This window comes from Eublepharis macularius, chromosome 12 (genome assembly GCF_028583425.1).
Source record: "Eublepharis macularius isolate TG4126 chromosome 12, MPM_Emac_v1.0, whole genome shotgun sequence".
In the NCBI taxonomy this organism is placed as follows: domain Eukaryota; kingdom Metazoa; phylum Chordata; class Lepidosauria; order Squamata; family Eublepharidae; genus Eublepharis; species Eublepharis macularius.
In genome coordinates this window covers 26,291,031-26,312,665 of record NC_072801.1, presented here as the reverse complement: position 1 = coordinate 26,312,665, position 21,635 = coordinate 26,291,031, and the positions used below count along the sequence as shown (strand labels likewise).

Below are 21,635 nucleotides of genomic sequence, written 5' to 3'. Positions count from 1 at the left end.
TCTTTTCATACGCTGAAAAAAGTGGCTAGAGAGCTGAGTGTTGAGTTTGTAGAATGCGGGAATGAGAATTGCCTGATGCTAATTGTGTAAGCCACTCTAGAAGACAAGTTATCAGAAAAAGCAATTACAAAAGAGGAAATATTTTGTAAGAAGTGGCGTTTTGTTTTTTAAAAATTTCCTCCACCTTTACAGTTTTTTGAGTGGAAAACTGGACTTCAAAGCCGCTGGGGATGGGGGTGGAAAATGAGAAGCAAACTCCCTGCCTCCCCATTTTCTGAGCCACCCCCCCCCCCAACCCTCATTTCTGATATCCTTCTTAACTCTGAAGGGTATTTGGTGGGGACTAACCAGAAAGGGGGGGGGCATTTTACTTCATCCCTTGATTATGGATTTTATTAAACATTTTATGAGACGGAAGGGATTCTTAAGATGCTTTGTGGAAAGGGAAATGATTGAGGGAAACAGTTACTTAGAATCCAAGTGTAAACCATGCACAGACTTATGCTGGTGCACAGAAACAATAACTCATGGTGCAGTGGTGTACCCTTGTGACTTACGGTGAGACCTTGTGTGTGAAGAGACAATTGGTGCAGAAGAAAATAATCTTTAATAAGTGTACAACATGTTTCACTTGCAGCTTCGTCAGCGGGAATCTTCCAGATTCTTTTTGGTTCCATTCCCGTATATACACAGTGTAAAAAGATTCCAGATTCTTTTTAGTTCCATTCCCATATATACACAGTGTAAAAAGAATCTGGTAGATTCCCCCTGAAGAAGCTGCATGTGAATGCATAGGGGGTTGTACAATTATTAAAGATTCTTTTATTTAATCTGCACCAATTGTCTCTTCATCTTCGTTTTGCCTTGGTGGGGTCTCCTTCTTCAGAGACCTCATATGTGCCACTTCTTCATAAAAGTCTCACAACTACCAGTGTTTGGGTTGCAGAAACTTTATGGATTCTTAATCAATGTGTTACCAGTAATGCTAAGTTGTATACTTTCAGTTATGCAAGTGGGCTTTCTTATACTAGCTTTTTTAATGATTTTTTTTATAAAAGAAAGAAGAACAACTAACAAGGAAATACCGAAACAAAGAATAACAAAAAACAAATAACTGAAAAACCCTATATAAACTAAAAAGAGGCTTCCAATTTTCTCTGCAATAAATATAATTCTTTGTTTACAAAGAAAAGCTCTCTTTTTTATTAAATTTTTTTATAAAAGAATGTATGACAAAATGGGCAAAGAATTTTGGGCATAATATACAAATGGATCAATGGGAAAATATGTGGGTTAAGGGCCTCAAATATATTTTGTGTTCCACTCTCAAGGAGAATTTTTATAAAATGATGTATCGTGGTATATGTCTCCAGGCAAAATTGCAAAAATGGCTAAAGGTGTCTCAAATAAATGTTGGAAATGTGAACAACATGAAGGAACATTTTATCATCTTTGGTGGATGTGCAACAAAAAGAAAAAAATTGGCTAGAATTACGTATGTTAATGGAGAGAATCTTAAAGGTTAATCTACAGCTTAAACCAGAGTTTTATTTGTTGGGAATTATGGATAAAAATTGGAAAATGAGTATGGTATTTTAATTCTATATATGGTAACAGTGGTATGGCTTTTATTTGCTTAAAAATGGAAGAGTAAGGATCTACCTTCATTCCAAGAATGGATTGGAACGATGAGGGATTTAGCTGAAATGGCCAAAATTACAGCATTAATTAGAGACAAAACACACTCTATATTCATGGCAAATTGGAAATCCTTTATGGACTATCTGCTAGAGATGAAGAAAAATGAATTAATGATTTGTGGTTTTGATTTTTAAGAATAAGGATTTGGGATATCAAGAAGATGAGTTACAGAAAAAAGATATTTATTAGACGGCAAGCTGATTGATATTAAAGGAGGAAGTGTTGTAGGCTAAAAACTGTAATGGAGTAACGATATGCTTATTATGCTTTTTACTTTTTTTAACTTTGTAGATTGATTTGTAGGTCACTGTCAGCTCATTGTAGTTGTGTTTTTGTTATGTTTTACTTTCCTTCTTTCGCTCTGTCTTTTAACTTTTCTACAATAAAAATAAAAAATAACTAAAAAAAATTATAACAGAAAGAATAACAGCTAACAAGGAAATAACAAAACAAAGAATAACAAAACAAAGAATAGCAACTAACACAGAGATAACAACCCCCCAAAAACCCTTATACCAGCTGTTTGTTGATCTCTTGCTTTGACAGTCAACATACTTTGGTTCTTTAATTGTAAAAGGTTGCAGCCCCATGCTCTAGTCTAGACTGCTCTGTGGCCTGATTGATGGAGCTCTTTTCTGCTGCATATAAAATGATCCAGTTTGCTCCTAAGCTGGTTTGGCTGTTGGGGAAGGGTGACTCTAGAGGCCTAGGAAGTCACTTTGGACCACTCTGCATACTCATTGTGGGTGAACAAGAATGATTGTTGCTGATGTGACAGATTTTTTTAAATAAAAAAAAAACTCTTATCAGCCCATGAATGAGTTTACCTTAAAAGGCTATTAGACTGAATTGACATTACTACCTTCAGCCCAACATGCTCTGGCTGAGGCAAAGCAAAACAGTTTGGGAAGCGATAAACAGATGCAGGTTTCATAAGGTCTAGGATGTTGTTTTCGCTTTCTGCCCATCCTTGGAGATTATCTCCTCTGCGCCTTCCCCAGAAATCCATGCATGATAACCCCTTGATAAGAATTTCATCTCTCTAATAGTGTTTACGTGATTTGTCTCGAGGGCCATTTCATTAATCAGTTTGGATTTTTTTTTAAATGAGGTCTTTTTGCCATCCACTCAAGTGACAGATGTGAAGTTTAGACTACTTCAGAATCGATGCTGGTTCTCCCGCAATGAAGAGGGTACAGATACATTGCAGGACATTGGCTTGGGCTTGACCTTAGTGGTGTGGATCTGGGGGCGGGATGGGCATATCTTGTTTGGGATGACAGAATGCCTTGAACAAGCCCTGGTCAGAAGCTTGCTGCATCACCTTGGGCTAGTCATACACTCTCAGTGTAACCTACCTCCAAAGGTTGTTGTGACGATAAAATGAAGGAGAGCAGAACAATATTTTCTCTCACTGGGGAAAAAGGCAGGGTGTATCTAAATACATTCTTCATCTACATATAGTATACAAATCAAGTAAAAGAGCCCTTTTTTGTATTTGTGTATTCCTTTAAAAAAAAATTGCATTACTTATTCTTGCTTGTGTTTAGTTAGAGAGAAAGGCAAGGAGGTACCTGGGAAGCCAAAGTTCCACTTTCTAACCTCTCAGAAAGTGGTCCAGCAATTTCTGTCGTTTCTGAGATGTCACCTGGCATTGCCATGCTCATAAGGACTAGAGAATTGCTTAAACAAACAAACTAGGGGAAGAGGAATGCTGAATTTGGCATTGCAGCCTGTGTTTCTTCCACTCTCTCTTGAAACTGCGGCATAAATATTGCACGTCATTATGATTCACCTAAGGATGCTTGAAATCAGCTTTGGTTAACGGCTGTAGGAGGCCCCCTCCTCCCCTTAAAAACTGGAAAAATTAATTCAGAAATCCAGGCTCTCTCGAACTCATTCTCCCAGTGCACACAGAATGCGATAGCAGTACATGCTTGACTAATTGTTACCAGCTAGTTGAGTACAGTTTAAACAGCCTAATGAAGTTTCCTAATTAGCTCTTGGGCTGCTGAAGATTGCAGCGTTCCTTTGTTGGTAGAGACACCTCGATCGTTCCGATGGAGTCTGGCCGCACGTAGGCCGTATTTTGAAGAGGCTCATTAGCAATTTCATGCAAACATCAGGCGTCTCTAATTGCCAGCTTGTACAAATTAATTAGCAGTTTGTTCCTGCTTTCCCTCTCTCCTCTCCCTTCCCTCCCATCAACCGTTTTCACTGGTATGGAAATAACGTTCCCTGTTCTCTCAGTGGACAAGCACAGTTGCCTGTGCCACAGATGGCACCTTCCATTTCCCTAGAACAGCATTGTCAGGCAATGGAGCTCCTACTAAAACAGTTACTTCTACCAGGGACTCAATTTAAATATGACTCAGAGTGGATGACATCCTACTCTTGTCTTATATTTTATCCTCACAAAAACCCTGTGAGGTAGGTTAGGCTGAGTGATTGTGACTGACCTAATGACACCCAGCAAGCTTCAATGACTGATCTCTCAGGTTTCTTAGATCCTAATCTGAGAGCTAAACTACACGAGATGAATTACACGAGGATGCTCAAGTGAAGGGAGACACAATGTTAGCCAGGAAACGTAGTTTAAATTTCACCTCTCTCTATAGAGCCAGCAAAGATCACTCCTCAGAGGGTTTGTTAATTTCCTCTTTACCTCCCCAAGGCTCTGTCAATTATTAAAAACCCTCTGAGGAGCCATCTTTGCCTGTTCTGTAGAGAGCTGAAATTAACAAACTCTCAGAGGAGCAATCTTTGCAGGATCTAGAGAGGTGAAACTGATAGAGCCTTCCAATCTGTCTTTTAAAACTCGGTTTCCCGGCTAACATTGTGGCTCCCTTCACTTGAGCGTCCTCATGTAATTCATCTCATGTAGTTTAGCTCTGACACTCTAACTACATAGGCTTTGTATGTGGGAGAAAAGTTTCCATTGCTCCCTCCTGCATGCAAAAGCAGTTCTGTACGTTCTCACAACCGCATTCTCAGACATTAGCTTGGAGTCCCTTGAATAGACCTCTGTGTTGCCCTGCTGATAGGTCGTTACATGGCCCCCTTTTCCTGAAAGGGTCACGTGACCCCTCCCTGAGAAGAGGGATCTTGTGCATGGCCTCACCCCATATTAAGTTGAGGTCGTGCATATGTTTGAAGGATCTTTGGATATGTATCAAATACGCCAATTAGCACACTGATACTTGGGGATGGAGCTGAGCTCACGGAATATGGTGTACCACAGATTCCACATTTTGTGTCCTATGAGGGAGAGTAATGCTGTTCTGGAACTGTCAGAATAGCTGTGACATTGATTAACCTTTCTGGTATGATGAAGATATCACTTGCAGGAACACTCCCCAGAACTTTATTTCCCCAAACGCTGCAGAGGCTGGAAGAATTACAGGCTTTTATGCTGCCCTAGTGGATTACGGTTCTCACCCCCCAAGACCTCCAAGTCTCATAACCACAGCGCATTATGCACTCAAATGTTAGCCGTGTGATTGTTTTCTCATCTTTATTTTCACATCCATGCACACCACTTATTTTCTTCTTTTACAAGTTTGGTTATGGTTCAGTAATCGATCCTGTTTTGCATCCACAAGGCTTCAGTCTTTGGCATCCCTGGTCTTCCGATAAGCAGGTACTGGGACAGCCCTTTCTCTGCTCAAAACCCCTCAGAGTTGGTCACTTAAGGCAGCTTTTCAGACAGAACTTCCATATTCAGAGGCAGTCAATCTCTGAAACCCAGGAGGCAGCATTAGGTGAAGGCCCTGTAGGCTGGTCTTCCAGGGCAACTGGTTGGCCACTGTGTGAAACAGGATGCTGGACCAGATGGACCACTGTGGCCTGAGAGCCAGTTTGGTGTAGTGGTTAAAAGCAGCAGGACTCTAATCTGGATAACCAGGTTTGATTCCTCACTCCTCCACTTGAAGCCAGCTGGGTGACCTTGGATCAGTCACAGCTTCTAGCTCTCTCAGCCCCACTCACCTCACAGGGTGTTTTGTTGTGGGGATAATAATTACATACTTTGTAAACCGCTCTGAGTGGGTGTTAAGTCATCCTGAAGGGCGGTATATAAATCAAATGTTGTCGTTGTCGTCCAGCAGGGCTCTTGCATTCTTGGATTTAGCAGTAACAGCCAGTGCCTTGGACAGCCAGTGATAGTCAGAAAGCTCTAGATTGTGTTTCAGATCATGCTGCTAATTTGCTTGTCTGGGGTGGACTGGCCACCTCTCTAGAAGTCCACTGGGATCCAGGAGCAAGTTGAGCTGAGTGGCCCTTGCAGCACCAGCCCTGCACTTGGCTTGGATCCAGGCTACAGAGATTCTGCCCATCATTGCCGTGGACTAAGTCTAAGCCAAATGGCCCCAGCGACAATGCCAATGCTGTTTTAATGTCTGAAACTGCTCTGGGAGCTTGTAATAGCTGTATGTCCCACTTTGACACTTAACCTGGCATGGTGTAGTAGAGGGTTGGACTAGGATCTGGGAGCCCCAGGTTTGAATCCTCCACTCTGTTGTGAGATCTCGCTAGGTGACCTTGGGCCGGTCACACACTCTTGGTCAGATCTACCTTACAGGGTTGTTGTGAGAGTAAGATGGATGAAAGGAGAATGATGCAAACTGCTTTGGGTCCTCATTGGGGAGAAAGGCAGGGTATATATAAAGTAAGGAAATACAAAGATACCCAATGTAATTTTAGCAGCCTAAGCAGGCGGCTAGATTGCCTGCAAGGTTAGGTCGGTCCTGATGCAAGACTTTAGCACATTGCTGCCTCTTATCCAGGCCTGAGATTTATTTCTCACTGATGCTTCTTGGCTGGTCTGCATTCCCCAGGCGTGGAAGAATGCAGCAACCTTTTAATCAACTGTGGGATCCTTAGCGGAAGCTTAAGGAGATTGATGGTCTTTTTAGGAAATGTCAGAATGTTGGGTACAGTTTGTTCACTTTCCCATGTGTGCTGATTCTGCTGGATTTTGCAACATAGATTATTCACTCTTGATTCAAGAGCCTATTAAAAACGTGTGGGGTTTCCCCCTTCCCATACTTTAAACAAATAACAAGGGGGGAAAGCAGGTACCCACAGATTGGTAGACATTTATAGTCCTAAGCTCTGGCTCCAAGCGTGTGGTTTTAGTGTCTGTGTCTTTTAGTTTGTTGTGTGTACTTCAGAACTAAAAATTAGACAACTAAGGATCTCACCACACGAGACAAAATACACTCGAATTACACTAGTAATTTGAGTGTATTTTGTCTCATGTGGTGAGACCGGTAATTTGAGTGTATTTTGTAATCCGAGTGTATTTGAGTGTAATGCAAGTGTATTTTGTATTGTGTGGTTTGACCCTTATTTATATAATGCCACCTATCCACGTGGAGTTTCACTGTACAAGCAAAAAGGGGGGAAATAATCTCCTGCCACAACTACCTTACAATATCCAGTTTGACTGTGGGGAGGCCTGAGAAGGGAACTGATGGACTTCCTGCACTTATTCAGTGTTAAGCGTTGGAAAGAGATACTCTTCAATATGCTTTTGGCTTGTTCTGAATTCCTTGGCTTGCAGCAACTCTACTAACGGTTGAGTTTTTAATTCTCCATCTTTTGATTTCCCCTTTCTGCTTTCTCCTCATTTACGTCCTTTCTGATTGCATCTTTCTAATTCTGTAATCTGTTTTACGGACAGAAAAAGAATGCTGACTAACAAACCGTGTCCCATAGTATTCCTCCCCCCCAATAAACAACGCGCCTTTTCCCTGGCAAAGCCTTCCACTCATTTCCTCCTCTCATTAGTCCCTGCCGCCTTGGTTGCCGCTTTGAAGGACAAGCCCTGCTGTCAGCATTGTGGCTTGTTTTGCCGCTGATCTGTCTTTTGCATCCTTTCTTGTTTCACAGGGGTAAATTTTCCCCGTGGTATATATGCAGTTTTGTGTCAGTTGCATATTTGAAGGCGGTATATGTTTGAATATTGGCTGCTGCAGGACAGATTTCTTGCCTTGCTTGTAGGTTTCCTGGTTATTGTTGGACTTGGGGGGCTCTTCTGTTGTCTGATGTTCGTATGAGGGAGTTGTGCAAAAAAAAAAAAATCTCCAGGATTTTTTTTTTTGCTTTTCCCTGATGCTGATTAAACCCATGAGCCTTTATTGCCAGTCATTTCCTTTTTCTTAGGGGCAAATCCTCCCCACGAAATGTGTACACAGTTGTGTGCACGAGGCAATTAAAATGCCATAAAAATGGTGCCAAAGTGGCCTCAAAATAAGGAAATGCAATGGGACATCCAACGATGGAAATAGGCCAAACCAAAGATTTGCTGAAAATGTAAATATAAAAGAAATTTAAAAGGGTCTCTCTCTAGTTATGAGTAGCTGGAGCTTACAGAGACTAGTCTGGATACTACAGAATTGTTGTGATTTCCTCTAGCACAAGGTGCCATCTGCAAATGAAGTACACTTGAGTCCAGGGCTTTTTTTCTGGGAAAAGAGGTGGTGGAACTCAGTGGGTTGCCCTCGGAGAAAATGGTCACATGGCTGGTGGCCCCGCCCCCTGATCTCCAGGCAGAGGGGAGTTTAGAGTCTAAACTCCCCTCTATCTGGAGATCAGGGGGCGGGGCCACCAGCCATGTGACCATTTTCAAGAGGTTCCGGAACTCCGTTCCACTGCGTTCCCACTGAAAAAAAACCCTTCTTGAGTGGGAGGAAACTACTACCATGAGGGAAGGATAATGTGAGTGAGTGCTGCTGGATTTTATAAACTGATTCTGGTTTTATTATGCTACCTGTTTTATATTATGATGTAATCCACTTGGAGTTTGATTTGGAGGGAGAGCGGAATAGAAATATAATAAATAAATGAGTGGGGCAGGACTACAAGAACAAGCCTAGAAACTGCCAACCCTTGGAGACTGTACATACCTTCTCATTTAAAACGGCTGAAAATGGCTGAAGGCTGGGGCAACAGGGGCCATATAAGGACCTAGACAGATGGCTTAGCACAGAGCAAAATAAGACAATCTCCTCAGTCTTGAAACATTTGCATATGCCGTTGCACTGTACGTTTTGCGGTAAACTGCAGTTAAAAATGGAACAGCGGAAAATAGAACAGGAGCTGGGGTTTCAAAGCCCAAGGTTGTCTCCATTAAAATGCAACATGTTGAAAAGTCAGGCTTGGTGGGATGATGGAAAACAGTATATCCGTGTCCCTGGAACAAACACTGAATATGAATGAAAGGCAAGAATATACGGGCTGTGGAGCCTGCAAAAGTCATATATGGTGTTGATGACTGATGAAACCAAAGCAGTGGAATAGCTTTTTAAAGTCGACCTTGCAAAGTCCTGCAGCCTGGCTACAAATATTAATATAAAAAAGATTGCAGGTGGTGGTGGTGGGGGGGTGTTCAGAGGAAATTAGTTTCTGCTTTCTTTCTTCTTAAATTTCACCAGCAACTATTTTCAGTGTTAGATTGCCTGCCTCGGTTTTGTGGAAGGCTTACCCATCCAAACAGTAAGAAGCTACAGTCAAGTCAATGGACCATCTGCCCCAGTGCTGTCTCTCCAGGCATGTGTCGTTTCCAGCTGACTTATATGTTGGGGACTGCACATGTCTGTCACTTGCCTGAGACAAGGCCTCTTCAAGAGGAAGATCGTGCAGAATCAGGGCACTGGGAAGTCCCAAGACCAGCACCCAGTTGGGAGCGCCATCTAGGAAACCAACAATTTGGGGAAAAGGAGGGGCTGTGGCTCTATGGCAGAGCCTCTGTTTTGCATGCAGCAATCTCCAGCGTCATCAAGTAAGGTCACAGATGATATGAAAGACATCTTCTTGAGACCCTGGACAGCCACTGCCTGTCAGAGAAGACAAGACTGTGACTCATAGAATCAGAATTGGAAGGGGTCTTACAGACCATCTAGTCCAACCCTCTGTCCAATGCAGGAACAGCCTAAAGAATCCCGGACAAGTATTCATCCAGCCACTGCCAATGAGGGGGAACTTACCACATACCCAGGCAGCTGATTCCACTGTCGAATTACTGAGTATAAAGATGAGCAAGGATCCATTCCAGTAGCACCTCAACGACCAACGAGAGTGTCCATGGTGTAAGCTTTCAAGAATCGACCTACTTTTGTCAGATATGAGTAGGAATGGAAATCTCGGAGGCGTTGCAAAGAAGTAAGATAGGATGTGGAGGTATAATGTGAAGTGTAATTAGCCTGATGAGAGCGGGGGAGGAAATACAGGAAATGAGCATCTGTAGTGGCAGCAGGATCCTATGTCCCTATTCAGTTCTGAGGCAGGGGAGGTCCATTGTTCTGAATTTGTGAATGGACTCAATTAGTAACTCTTGTTGGTCTTTATGATGCTGCTGGACTCAAACCTTGCTCATCTACTGCAGATCAATATGGCTACCTGTCTGAAACAAAGGAAGTTTCACGTGTCCCACCAGCTGCCCCCAAACTGGACAGACCTGTCTCTGGCTCTCCACAATTATCACAAGAACACTTACAGATGAAATCCACAGTGCTTGGCTGGATACTAGAGGCAACTGTTTGGCATAGCCTTACATTAGAGGAGGAGAGAGACTAGATCCTTATCAGGATCAGAGCTTCAATGGAGACTTGGGGAGAGTGTTGGATAGTCTGGTGCACAATAAGAACGTGGTTTTTTTGGTCCTTAAAAGTTGTTGGTTAGGGTTGCCAGCTACAGCTTTGGAAGTTCCAGGAGGTTTGGAGATAGTTCTCGTAAAGAGCAGACTTTGAAGTTGGGAAGGGGCTCGCTGGAGATAAAATGCCCTAGAGTCTGCCCTCTGAAGCTGCCATTTGATTGAGGAGAACTGATATTGGTCATCTAGAGATCGCTTCTCATTCTGGGAGAACTCCAGACCCCACCTGCTGGTGCAACACAATCCGGTTCTGCTGCTTGTCTGCCTCCGCCGGACAGCTCCGGTGCTGAACTGAATTCTGGGCCGTTTCCAGACGGTCAAAAATCCCGCAAATCAGGCGCAATTAATCACCTTCCCACAACCCCATGATCACCCTCCTCATTGCGGCTTCTTCCGCATCGTGCCGCATTGTTCCGCTCCCAACAGCCCACACGGGCATTAGAAACTGCAGGGCAGTGGGCGGCTTGGCCGCCCCCTGTCTCCGCCTTTTTTTTTTGTTTGGGAGCTGAGTTTTGCGTTAGTTCGGGATTTCAATAGATAAATCTGACGCTCCTCCAAGGATGGCTTGTGATAGGACTGCTAGTTTGCCCGCGAAAATCTCTCGGGGGGGGGGGGCTATTGGTTGCATTGGTTTATGGGCACTGGTTTATGGGTTGCACTGGTTTATGGGCAAACTCCACATTAGGGGCTGCTATTCCAAGCACCAGAGCAGCAAGGCTCTTAAAACCCATTCCATGTTTTCTTTACAGTTTTCTTGTGCTGCCTTCCTTCCCTCGGGGAGCTTCAGGCGCTCTCCCCAACGTCCCACCTCGGCTCCTTCTCCCGCCTCTCTTGTCAGCAGCAACCGGTGGCTCACTCCAGCCCTGCACGCCCCCAAGCACCGGCCACTTCTCGCAGCCACGCACAGGGGAAGAGAGCCTCTTGCCCCAGCGCTCCTAGCCAAGCAGGGTGGAGGTCTGCGAGGAGCTGCAGGGGCGCCAAGGGCAAAGCAAGTAGTTGGCGGGGCGAGGGGTGTTGCAGGCTGCTGCTGATCAAAACAGCCCCCCACAGCACGTTGGGTTCTGCCTCTCCATTTTTAAAAAAATCACTTTTTCCTTTGCACCTTAAAAAAAAAGATCACTTTTTTCATGCACCAATTTTTTTTTTGCGATGCCCGCCAGGGTTCCTGAAACATGGGTCCAACTCATAATATCGTGCCCTTCATCCATTGAAATTACGAAACTGCGCAAAATGTTTCTTAAAAAAAAAAAAATTGGTTGGGCTGCCTGGCGGCAGAGACAAAAAAGAAAAGGGGGGCGGGCTTCCACGATGGTGGAATGTTCCTTCCTTCCCTCGGGGAGCTCCAAGCGCTCTCCCCAACGTCCACCTTGGCTCCTTCTCCCGCCTCTCTTGCCCCCGTGGCCAAAGGCGCCTGTGTTGCCGCTGCCTCCTTTCCTCCCAGAGGAGCCGTCGCCGGCTTGTCTTCCTGCCCAGCAATAACCGGCAGCTCGCTCCAGCCCTGCACACCGCCAAGTACCTGCTGCTCCTCGCAGCCACACACAGGCAAAGAGAGCCCCTCACCCCTCATAATATCTTGCCCTTCATCCATTGATATGGATGCGCAAAACTGCGCAAAACGTGCCTTTTCTTTTAAAAACAAAAAAAGGTTGGGCTGCCTAGCTGTGGCGACAACAGGGGCGGGCTTCCACAATGACGGAGTGTTCCCAAACGTTAGGAATCGTCATCAGAGGAACACACGGACTGCTGAAAATTCGGACTGACGCGGAATAAATGGAGGCGGAACAAGACAGGTGATGTCGGGCATGGTCGGGTTTTGACGAGTTTTGGAGCGAAAGTATGCGGGAGTTTCTCGCTATATCTAGACCGTGTGGAAACGGCCCTGGTTGCCAAGCCCTGGATTAGTGGTTAAGTTTGACTGGGCAGAGCTAGACCGGGGTGTGCCTGTTCAACAAGGATTTGTAGCCTTACCCTCCAAAACAGCAAGAGTTAAAAAACTGGCAGAGTTTAAAAAAGAAAGAAAATGTTAGGAGGGCTCCCACCCTTCTGTCACTTCGCAGCATGCGTGCAACAGAATTGTTCAGGAGGGCGTTTTCACAAAGCAAGTAGAAATATGGTGATATGAAATTATGCAAGAGGGTGCATTTTGTACAGAGAATAGGGTTGCAACTTTAATTACCTGTGTAAATCTTCACATAGTTTCTCCCCCGTCTCCAGCCTTTTGTTTAGCGCCTATTCTACTGTTTTTATTTCATTCTTCTCTGATGTGGTCAGCCAGTTTCATTCATTGTTCCTTGCCTAATTGATGGGTTCTGGTTTTATTCCAGTATGTATCAGCTGGTCTTTATTGCGTCATTTTTACAACACCATAATTTGCCTGGAGTCTCACCAAGAAAGGTGGGTGAGAAATGAAGTGAATAAATATTTCACTGATGAAAACAGGGGTGTGTATGTGACACACACAGACACACACAATTTGATTTTCATATTAAGGGTCACCACCTGAACACTCCTTTCCCACCCCTGAGCATGGCTGAAGGTATTGTTTTTCCAGCTGCGGCTTCTCTTTACTCTTGTGCCCTGCTATAGCCTGTCCCCTGCTGATTTAAAAGTGAAGACAGCACATGTCCATCTGGTTATATACATATCAGAAAAAAACATACTGATCCTATAGTTCACAATGTGTTGTAGCAACTGCAGGGTGGGCAGTGACTGGCCATGTGCCGAATGGAGCCAAGCCTTAGTGTGCATGCTCAGATAATTACACACATGTTAGAGAGAGAAGAGATGTCCACCACCACCCACAAAGATTTAAGTTCTGCTAGAGACCCCCAGTGAGAAGGAAGCTGAATTCCAAAGATTGACAACTTTTTAAATTTACTTATACCCCACCTTTCTCCCCAGTGGAAACCCAAAGCAGCTTTATATTCTTTTCTCCTTCATTTTCTCCTTAAGTCCATAATTTAAGCAATGCATGCTAGCCAGTGTGGTGTAATGGTTAGAGAGTTAAACTGAGACCTGGGAGCGACAGGTTCAATTCCCCAATGTGCCATGGAAGCTTGCTGGGTGACCTTGGGTCAGTCAATTTCTTTTGGCCAAATCTCCCTCACAGAGTGTTTTTTTTTAAATTAATTAGAAAATAACACACACACAAACCCAGATAAAAAGGAGCAAAGCCACTTCAAGTTCCTATCTTACTACATAAAACCCTAAGTGTGTTTGAGACGACTCACTGGTTTATCCTGGCACAGGTGCAGTCCTGGCAAGCCTCTGCTGCCTCAGAAGGGCCTGCAGGTTGGCTCCGCCCTCCCCAGCCCCAATTGGGCTGGGCTGGAAAGGGGCATCCCCAGCTGGCCTGCGCTCCACCCCCAAAGCCTTACTCTGTCGGTACGGGGGGGGGCAGTGCAGTTCAGCTGCACTTTCCCTCCCCAAGCCTTCCCTCAAGCCTCCATTTCCGTGAGGGGAGGGGGGCAGGGGAGGGCAGCAAGGCTTGGTTGCTCTTTCCCCCTCCCCAAGCCTTCCCCTCAAGCTTCCATTTGCGGCGAGGGTGGGGGGAGCACGGCTCGACTGCACTTTCTGTCCCCAAGCCTTCTCCCCAAGCCTCCATTTGTGGCAGGGGGTAAGGGGGGGGGCAGCACGGCTTGGCTGCACTTCCCCTCCCCAAGCCTTCTCCAAGCCTCCATCTGTGGAAGAGGGGTGCAGGGGGGGCAGCACAGCTTGCCTGCGCTTCCCCTTCCCAAGCTTTGCCCCCCAGCCTCAATCTACAGCAGGAGGACACAGTGGGTAGTCTTGACATCCGTCCCCTCAGAGGCCAGGTCTACTGCCCACAGCTTTGCAAGGCAGGTAGACCTGGCCTCCAGACCTGCAGAGCCCAGGTCTACTCATCATGGCTTTGCAAAGTGAGTAGACCTGGCCTCCAGACCCACAGAGCCCAGATCTACTTGCCATAGATTTGGAGGGCAGGTAGACTTGGCCTCTATCCTCTCAGAGGCCAGGCTGACGGGGGAGGTAGGGAACACACTTCCCGGGGCACACTCCCTGATGGTGCAGCACATTCCTGTGCGCCGCAGTAGGATGATTTCAGCCCAAAGTGGGCCCAATTCGACCCACTGCAGAGTGCAGGAGCGCTCCAGGGCACCTTCTGCCCCCCCTGGCAGCACTCCTGGCCTCTGCAGCTACTTGATTCAGCCTGAATGGGGGCCGAATCAGGCAGCTACTGGGCACAGGAGCACTCCAGGACCCTTTCCATCCCCACCTGGCAGTGCTCCCGGACTCTGCAGGAGCCCGAATTGGGGCCAAATTGGGCAGCTGTGGGGTGCAAGAGCTCTCCGGGGCTCTTTTTGCCCCTGCCCCAGCAGCGCTCCTGGGCTCCGAAGCAGCCAGAATCAGGCCCGGGATCAGCCAGTGGAGGGAATGGCCCACCCGCCTGCCAAGCCCTCCGCAGCATGATTGGGGCAAGGATGCAGCAGGAGGAACAGGCCTGCCTCCCAGCCCTTCCTCACCAAGATCAGCTGGCGCTGCTGCCCTTCCCCTGCCCAGATCAGGGCACTGGGGAGGGGGCAATGCCAGGCCTGGCCACCCTGCCCTCTCCCCGCCCAGATCGGGGTGCAGTGGAGTGGGGAATGCTAGGCCTGACTGCACAGCCCTCCCTCTGCCCAGATCGGGGCGTGGCAGAGGGGGCAATGCCAGGCCTGGCTGCCCAGCCCTCCCCTCAACTAGATTGGGGCATGCTTTGCCCACCTGCCCTGCTCTTTCTAGAGCCCATTGTGTTTTCCCCCCACAAAGGGCTTTGTTGCTAATTAAGAACAAAAAAAGAGCCTTGCTGGCTCATACCAGTAGTCCATCCAATCTAGCCTCCTGTATTGCTCAGTGGTCAGCAAGTTCCTATGGAAGGCCAACAATAGGACGAAAAGGCTGGAGCCTTCTCCTAGGGTTGCCTCCTGGCACTGGGATTCAGAGGTTGACTGCCCCTGAATGTGGAGGTTCCCATTAGTCGCCATGGCTGTTAGCCACTGATAGACCTATCCTCCATGCCTCTGTTTAATTACCTTTTGAAACTCTCTATTTCTGTGGCCATCATTATGACAACAAATTCCACATTTTAATCACTGATTGTGTAAGGAAGTATTTCCTTTTGTCTCCCTTAACCTACTGCCCATAAGCTTCATTGGATGCCCTCAAGTTCTAGTATTTTGGGAGAGGGAGAAAAAGTCCCCTCTGTCCACCCTCTCTACCCCATGCATAGTTTTATAAAGCTCTATCATGCTCCCCCACCCCTGCTTAGTCATCTCTTCTAAACTGAAAAGTCCCAGACTCTTCAGCTTGTTATATATCACAGGGATTGTAAGCATAAAATGGAGGAGTGGAGACTGAAGTTGTAATCTGCATTGGGTTCCCGTGGGGGAGAAAACTGGGATATAAATATTGAAATAAATAAAAATTTAAGGAGGCAAAAACTAGGCAATATATAGACTGAATTTATTTATTTCTGCCCCATCTCTTCATATAAATATCTGCAAGTAAGTAAGTAATTTATTATTACAGCACTTGGCCAGTACGTTAACCATAAAATTTAAGTGCACATTTTACAACCATTTGAAACATGAAGCATATAAGTATATACAATTTAAAAATATAATTTCCTAATATCTATCAAAATTTGTAAAAACCAGGAAGTCAGCATAGTTCTAAGCAAGCAACTGAAATGGAGGCCTAGGCTCTAATGGGCTTTAACGACCAGAGCACAAAATTTCGCTATCTGGTGTAATACAGTAAAATCGGAGTTTGACAGCAGTTTCTCTAATTTTTTCTTATCCGAATGTTCAGAGATACCATCCAGAAAGGGAATAATAAATCTCATACGTGCTTCCTTATAGAAAGGGCATCTCAGGAAAACATGTTCCTGGGTTTCGACCTCCCCAAGTATGCAAGGACATAGTCTCTCATTCCAAGGAATCTTGTTAAATCTGCCATCCAGAACAGCAGAGGGTAAGGCAGAACATCTGGCCAAAATATCTGCAAGGTACTCACTATTGTAATTTAAAAAAATAGTAAATCATTCAAAAATGGCAGAAAGCAGGGGCCCTTCCTGGTAAATCAAGACAGTTAGAGTGTATGTCAAGAGCAAGACCTCTTGTATGCAGGTACATTTATTGATTTCTATATTTTATTTGTACCCTGCATTGCTCCCCAGTGGGGACCCCAAGTGGCTCACATCCTTCTCCTTCATTTTATCCTCATAACAGCCCTGAGAGGAAGGTTAGGCAGAGAGCATGTAACTAGCCTGACTTCACCCAGCAAGCTTCCATGGGAGAGTAGGGATTCGAACCTGGGTCTCCCAGGTGCTAGTTTGACACTAACCAATGCATCATACTGCTGACCCCATGATCCTTTTGATATAGTCAGGACATTCTGCAGACTCACAGGTTCTGCCTACTGGGGCCAGTATTTTTCAGATATTGCTGATAAGGATGCAGGGGAAATGTCTGACACTGAAGGCTCTCCTGTGAATTCAGGGCAGAGGTGAAACATGTAGCTTGTATGTGTTAAAGCTGTAAACCACAGGTCCCCAACCTTGTAGAACCTGTGGGCATTCTCAGAATTTTAACAGTCAGTTGTCCCCAAAATAAAATCACCTCCTCTGTTTATGTGTAGAGCATCACAAAATGACTGCCATAAGGGCTGAGCCCAATCTCAAAGCATTGGGAAGTGCCACCAAATGTGAGAAGGGTCCAGAACAAGCATTCTACTGTGATAGGGGCTGCTGTGTCAAATTGGGTGCTCCCTATCAACGCAAAGATGATGCCTATAGGATTCTTCTGAAGCTGCCTCTTGCCCCAGTGTGGTGGAGGAAAGCTCCCCTGCCCCAAGCAGCAGAAGGGGAAATTTTAAAAACTCACTGGTGTTGTATGATGACATCACTTCCAGGTTTCCCCCATTGGTAGCTCTAGGAATAGCAAAACTACTGACCCGCTGAGAGGATACCCTTTCAGTCCTAGCTGAAGAATAAAGGAACAGGGTGGAAAGCCTGGAAGATATCACAAACTACATAGTGCCCAGGCGATCTGGCATGTAAGGAAGAGATTCAGAAAAATATCCCAGAGAGATGTATAGTACCACGGAAGCCAAATAAAAAAGGCTTCAGAAAAAGGTTTATTATAAGAAAATGGGTGAAATGGTGGGTAGATTCAAAAGGGGTAGGGAAGGGGACAAAATACGAAACACAGAGAAGAACACAGTCTCACACAGCACAGAATCTCTCAGATACAAGCAATACAGTTGGTCTAGCTCAGCTAAGTACATTTTATCTAGGCTGGTCTTTAAGGTGCTACTGGACTCGAATCTTACTCATCTATTGCCTGTAGTAGTAGTATTTAGCAGTTATACAACACTTAAAATGTGTTCAGAACATTCACTACAGTTGTAAGCCATTAAAACTACTAACAACTCTGAAAGGTAGGCGAACAGCATTAATGCCATATTGAAAAAGGCAGAATGACATTTGAATTATTAGCTTAAGGCCTCCTCAATATGTTCTGTGGCCAAGGTGTGATTTAAGCTTCCTTGAAGTCACACTGTCAGCCATTAGACAGCATCTTCTTATATCCTATAAACTGCTGCTAACCTTTGCTTCCGGGCTGATATCCAGTGGTGTGAATTTTGAAAGACTAAGATGTATGACCTGTTTGAGCATGGTTCCGCATGCTTTTAATTTGAGGAATTGGAGGAGAGTTTCAGAATAGCAGAAGCAGCAGTCTTAGAAAGATGGTTTTCCTAGATGAAAGTGACATGCCGCATCCATCTCACAAATGACATGTGACAAGCAATATTATGTGACAAGCTATCATCTCTTTGCTTGCACTTCTCATGTCTGGCTCTGTTCTCCTTGTGAGTCAGCAGCCTGTCATGGATCCAATTCAGCTGTGACTTACAAAAATGTGGCTGCTGTCCTTCTGTGTTCACCTGCCTTTCCTGGAGCTCCGGTTATAACACCCTTGTGACGCATGCTTCCATTTTTAAACATTAAATTTGTAGCTGCAAACTATTTATATCAGCAAGAAAGGGGTTGTACATCTGCACTGTGACATGAAGAGTTATGGTAGTGAGGAAATGCTTGTTGCATAAATAAATCAACTCACTGTCTTGCGGTGCGTGCCACAGGACGTACCAGTGACTGGATTTAGCGTTTGGATTTGCGCCTCCCACTCCCCCATGAAAAGGGCAAACTGTCCCTGTACCACAGTTTTCCAATGGTCATGGCCATGGGTGTGGCATGAATATTTAGTGGAAAGCCAGCTCAGAAGAGGGAAATATTAAGAATAAAGAGTCTCAAACCTGGAACCTCATGGCCAAACTATTGTGTGATGTGATTGGAATTCCAGATTTGTAATTTAACTCTAAAAGGCAGTGGCAGGGAGCTTTGAGCTAGATTGGGATTGTAATAGTGGGAAGGGGAATTTGGCTCTTTCCCTGGCAGAATGAAACTGTTGAATTAGCCAAGCCTAGTATGTACATATGGGGAATTTGGCCTGCTCTTTCTGCCAGAACATAACCTTCTCTAGCTCAAATCACTGCGGTGCTTAGGGAATTTAAGTGTAAGATGGCATCCTCTGGCTCTAGAACTATTCTGGCCTGCCCTGGCCTGAGAACATGGGTTGTGTTTAAACTGTCTAAAACATCAGGATTTGGCACCAAGAGCATCAGAGGTGCACCCTTTTTTCTGTGCTATATGTTTGCTTATTTTGCAGAATTTATCATTTGCACGATTATCTGTTTTTGCCAATCCTAGGGCGTGGTTATGAGGCCACACCTACTATCTGCTTTGAAGTCCCACATAGTTTATTGTTTGGTAGCAGAATCAGACTTGAGTAGCAGAAGGGGAGGGCAAAGTTTTGGCGGGGAAAGCAGGGGGTGGGATCATCAAAAGAGAGGCAGAGGACAGCCCAAGGTGTGGGCAGATCAGGGGTAATGCAAAGTGAGAAAAAAATCTAAAGGCCTCCTTCAGCTGCACAAGGAGACATTTATTTCTTTATTTAGAGATTTATACTGTTTTCCCCCCAATGGGGTCTCAAAGCAGCTTGCAATATCAATCTCCTTTCTTTTAATAATTGCAACAACAACCCTGTAAAGTAGGTTAGATGGAGAGTGTTTCTACACAAGACCTCCCAGAGGCGAAGATGAAATTAACAAACCCTCTGAGGAAGGATCTCCACTAGATAGTGTAGAGAGGTGAAATTGACAGAGGAAGCCTTTGGCTTCCTGGCTAACATTGCATCTCCCTTCACTCAAGCATCCTCATGTAAGAGGTCTTGTGTAGAGTGACTCTGAGGTCTCTCTACACACGGTCACCGAGTGACCTTCCATGGTAGAATGGGGATTCAAATCTGGAACTCTCAGATCCTAATCTGTCTAACCACAAAGCCATGCTGGCTCCAGTTGTTCTTTCCTCAGATTAGCTGCCTTAGTGATCTGCTTTCTGGCTCAGAGTTTGCTGCCTGACTGGAGGATGCAAGTTTGCCCTAAATAAGAACATACTCTCCTCTCTAGTTGGATAAGACCCACAGCCCATCTAGTCCTGTGTCCTCTTTTCTGCAGGCCTCTGGGAAGGCCACATGCAGAGCAGGAAGGGAACAGCTGTCCCTCTGCTCAACTCCCTGCGCCGGGTTTTCAAAAGTCTGCTGCCTCTGAAGGTGGAGATTCCCTTTCGCTCTCGTGGCTCATAACCGACAAGAGCTTGATCGATGGGCGTGCCTAACCTTTCTTTAAAACCGTCAAAGCCGATGGCCATTTAGCACATCCCTTGGCACCCAGTTTTATGTTGTACATGTAGCTAATTTTATTTAGAACTTTCTTTTTGTTGGCGATTCAAAGTTCTAATATATTGAATGAAATGGAGAAAAAAAAGATTCTCTTTCTCCACATCATTTGCATCCTGCACAGGGGGTAGTCTTAGTGATTTTGGGGTCCAGGATAAGGCCCCGTCCACCGGCCCTGCTCCTAAAGAAGGGGGGCTTGGAGAAAGAGCCTGCCAGGCCCATGGAGGTTTGGCTGCCCAGCATCCCTCCTCCACTCCACTCTTTGCTTCCTTTCCCTCCATCCTCAGGGATCAATTGAGCTGCACAGAGGCAGGCAGTGGCAGTCCAGTCAACCCCCAAGCCAGCCTCTGTCCTTGGCTGCAAAGAATTGTAGGGACAGGGCACTTGTAAGGCAGCAGCTGGTAGCAGTGGTCAGTCCTTGGTTGGGGGGGGGAAGCACCAGTGTGGGGCCAAGACAGCCAAGGTTGAGCCAACCCTCAGCCTCTGCTCTGCCCCTCACTGCTTGGGGTTGCAGTGATGAGGGGGTGGGATCTAGTGGCCCTGCATGGCCTCTCCAGAGTGGAACATGGGGCAGCTTACCTGGATGCCCCATAGAGAAGACCTCCCCTCCCCATTGTCCATCATTTTGTAGACTTCTGCTATATTCCTTTGAGTTGTATTTTTTTTCTGAATTAAAGAGAGACCATTGGCTGGGCTCACTGTTGCATTTCCTGTTCCTCCCCACTGTTGCATGGGGTGGGACTGTGGCTCAGTGGAAGACCCTCTGCTTTACATGCAGAAGGGCCCAGGTTCAAACCATAACACCTCCAGTTTAAAGAGGACCAGGGAGTCGTTGATGTGAATGGCCACTACCTGAAACCCTGCAGAGCTGCTGCCAGTCCGAGCAGACAATAGTGACCTTGAAGGACCAAGGGTTCGACTCAGTATAAGGTAGCGTCATATGCATTCCTGTGTTCTTTCAGAATACTTATTTACTTCATTCATATACTGCTGTTCTCCCCAAGGAGGACACAAAGCAGCTTACATCTTTCTCATCTATTTTATCTTGACAACTCACCCTGTGAAGTAAGGAGGCTGTGTGTGTGTGTGTGTGACTGGCCCAAAGCTCACCTGGCATGCTTCCATGGCAGAGTGGAGGGGTTGAAGCTGGGTCTCCTAGATCTTAGTCCAGGACTCTAACCACTACACTATGCTCACATTCGAGGGACTGTTAATGAACCGGGAAGTTGACTCTGGGCAGACAGTTTGGTCAGTTGGGCCTGCCCTATTTTTGAGTCTCATTCATTTTACTTCAATTTGTTCAATCAGGTAGCAAGATGGGAGCACAGGACCCGCTCTCTGACGCGCATCTTCCATTCCCCGTACACTGCCTGCTACTTCCTAGGAGCCATCATCTTGTTACTTAATTTTCTGCGAACTCACTGGTAAGAAATGTAATTCTGTTCATTCCATGCCAATGCTGGCAGTTG

The 21,635-nt window shown here is 45.6% G+C and overlaps 1 protein-coding gene across 3 annotated transcripts in view; it reads left to right on the top strand.

Annotated features, from left to right (window-relative positions):
• Window positions 1-21,635, top strand: part of PEMT (phosphatidylethanolamine N-methyltransferase) — a 77,704-nt gene that overhangs the window by 17,622 nt on the left and 38,447 nt on the right. For all 3 annotated transcript variants that reach the window (XM_054994726.1, XM_054994728.1, XM_054994725.1), the window contains exon 3: window positions 21,475-21,590. In XM_054994726.1, coding sequence (XP_054850701.1) covers window positions 21,475-21,590 — 116 coding nt within the window. The remainder of the gene's footprint in view (window positions 1-21,474; window positions 21,591-21,635) is intronic.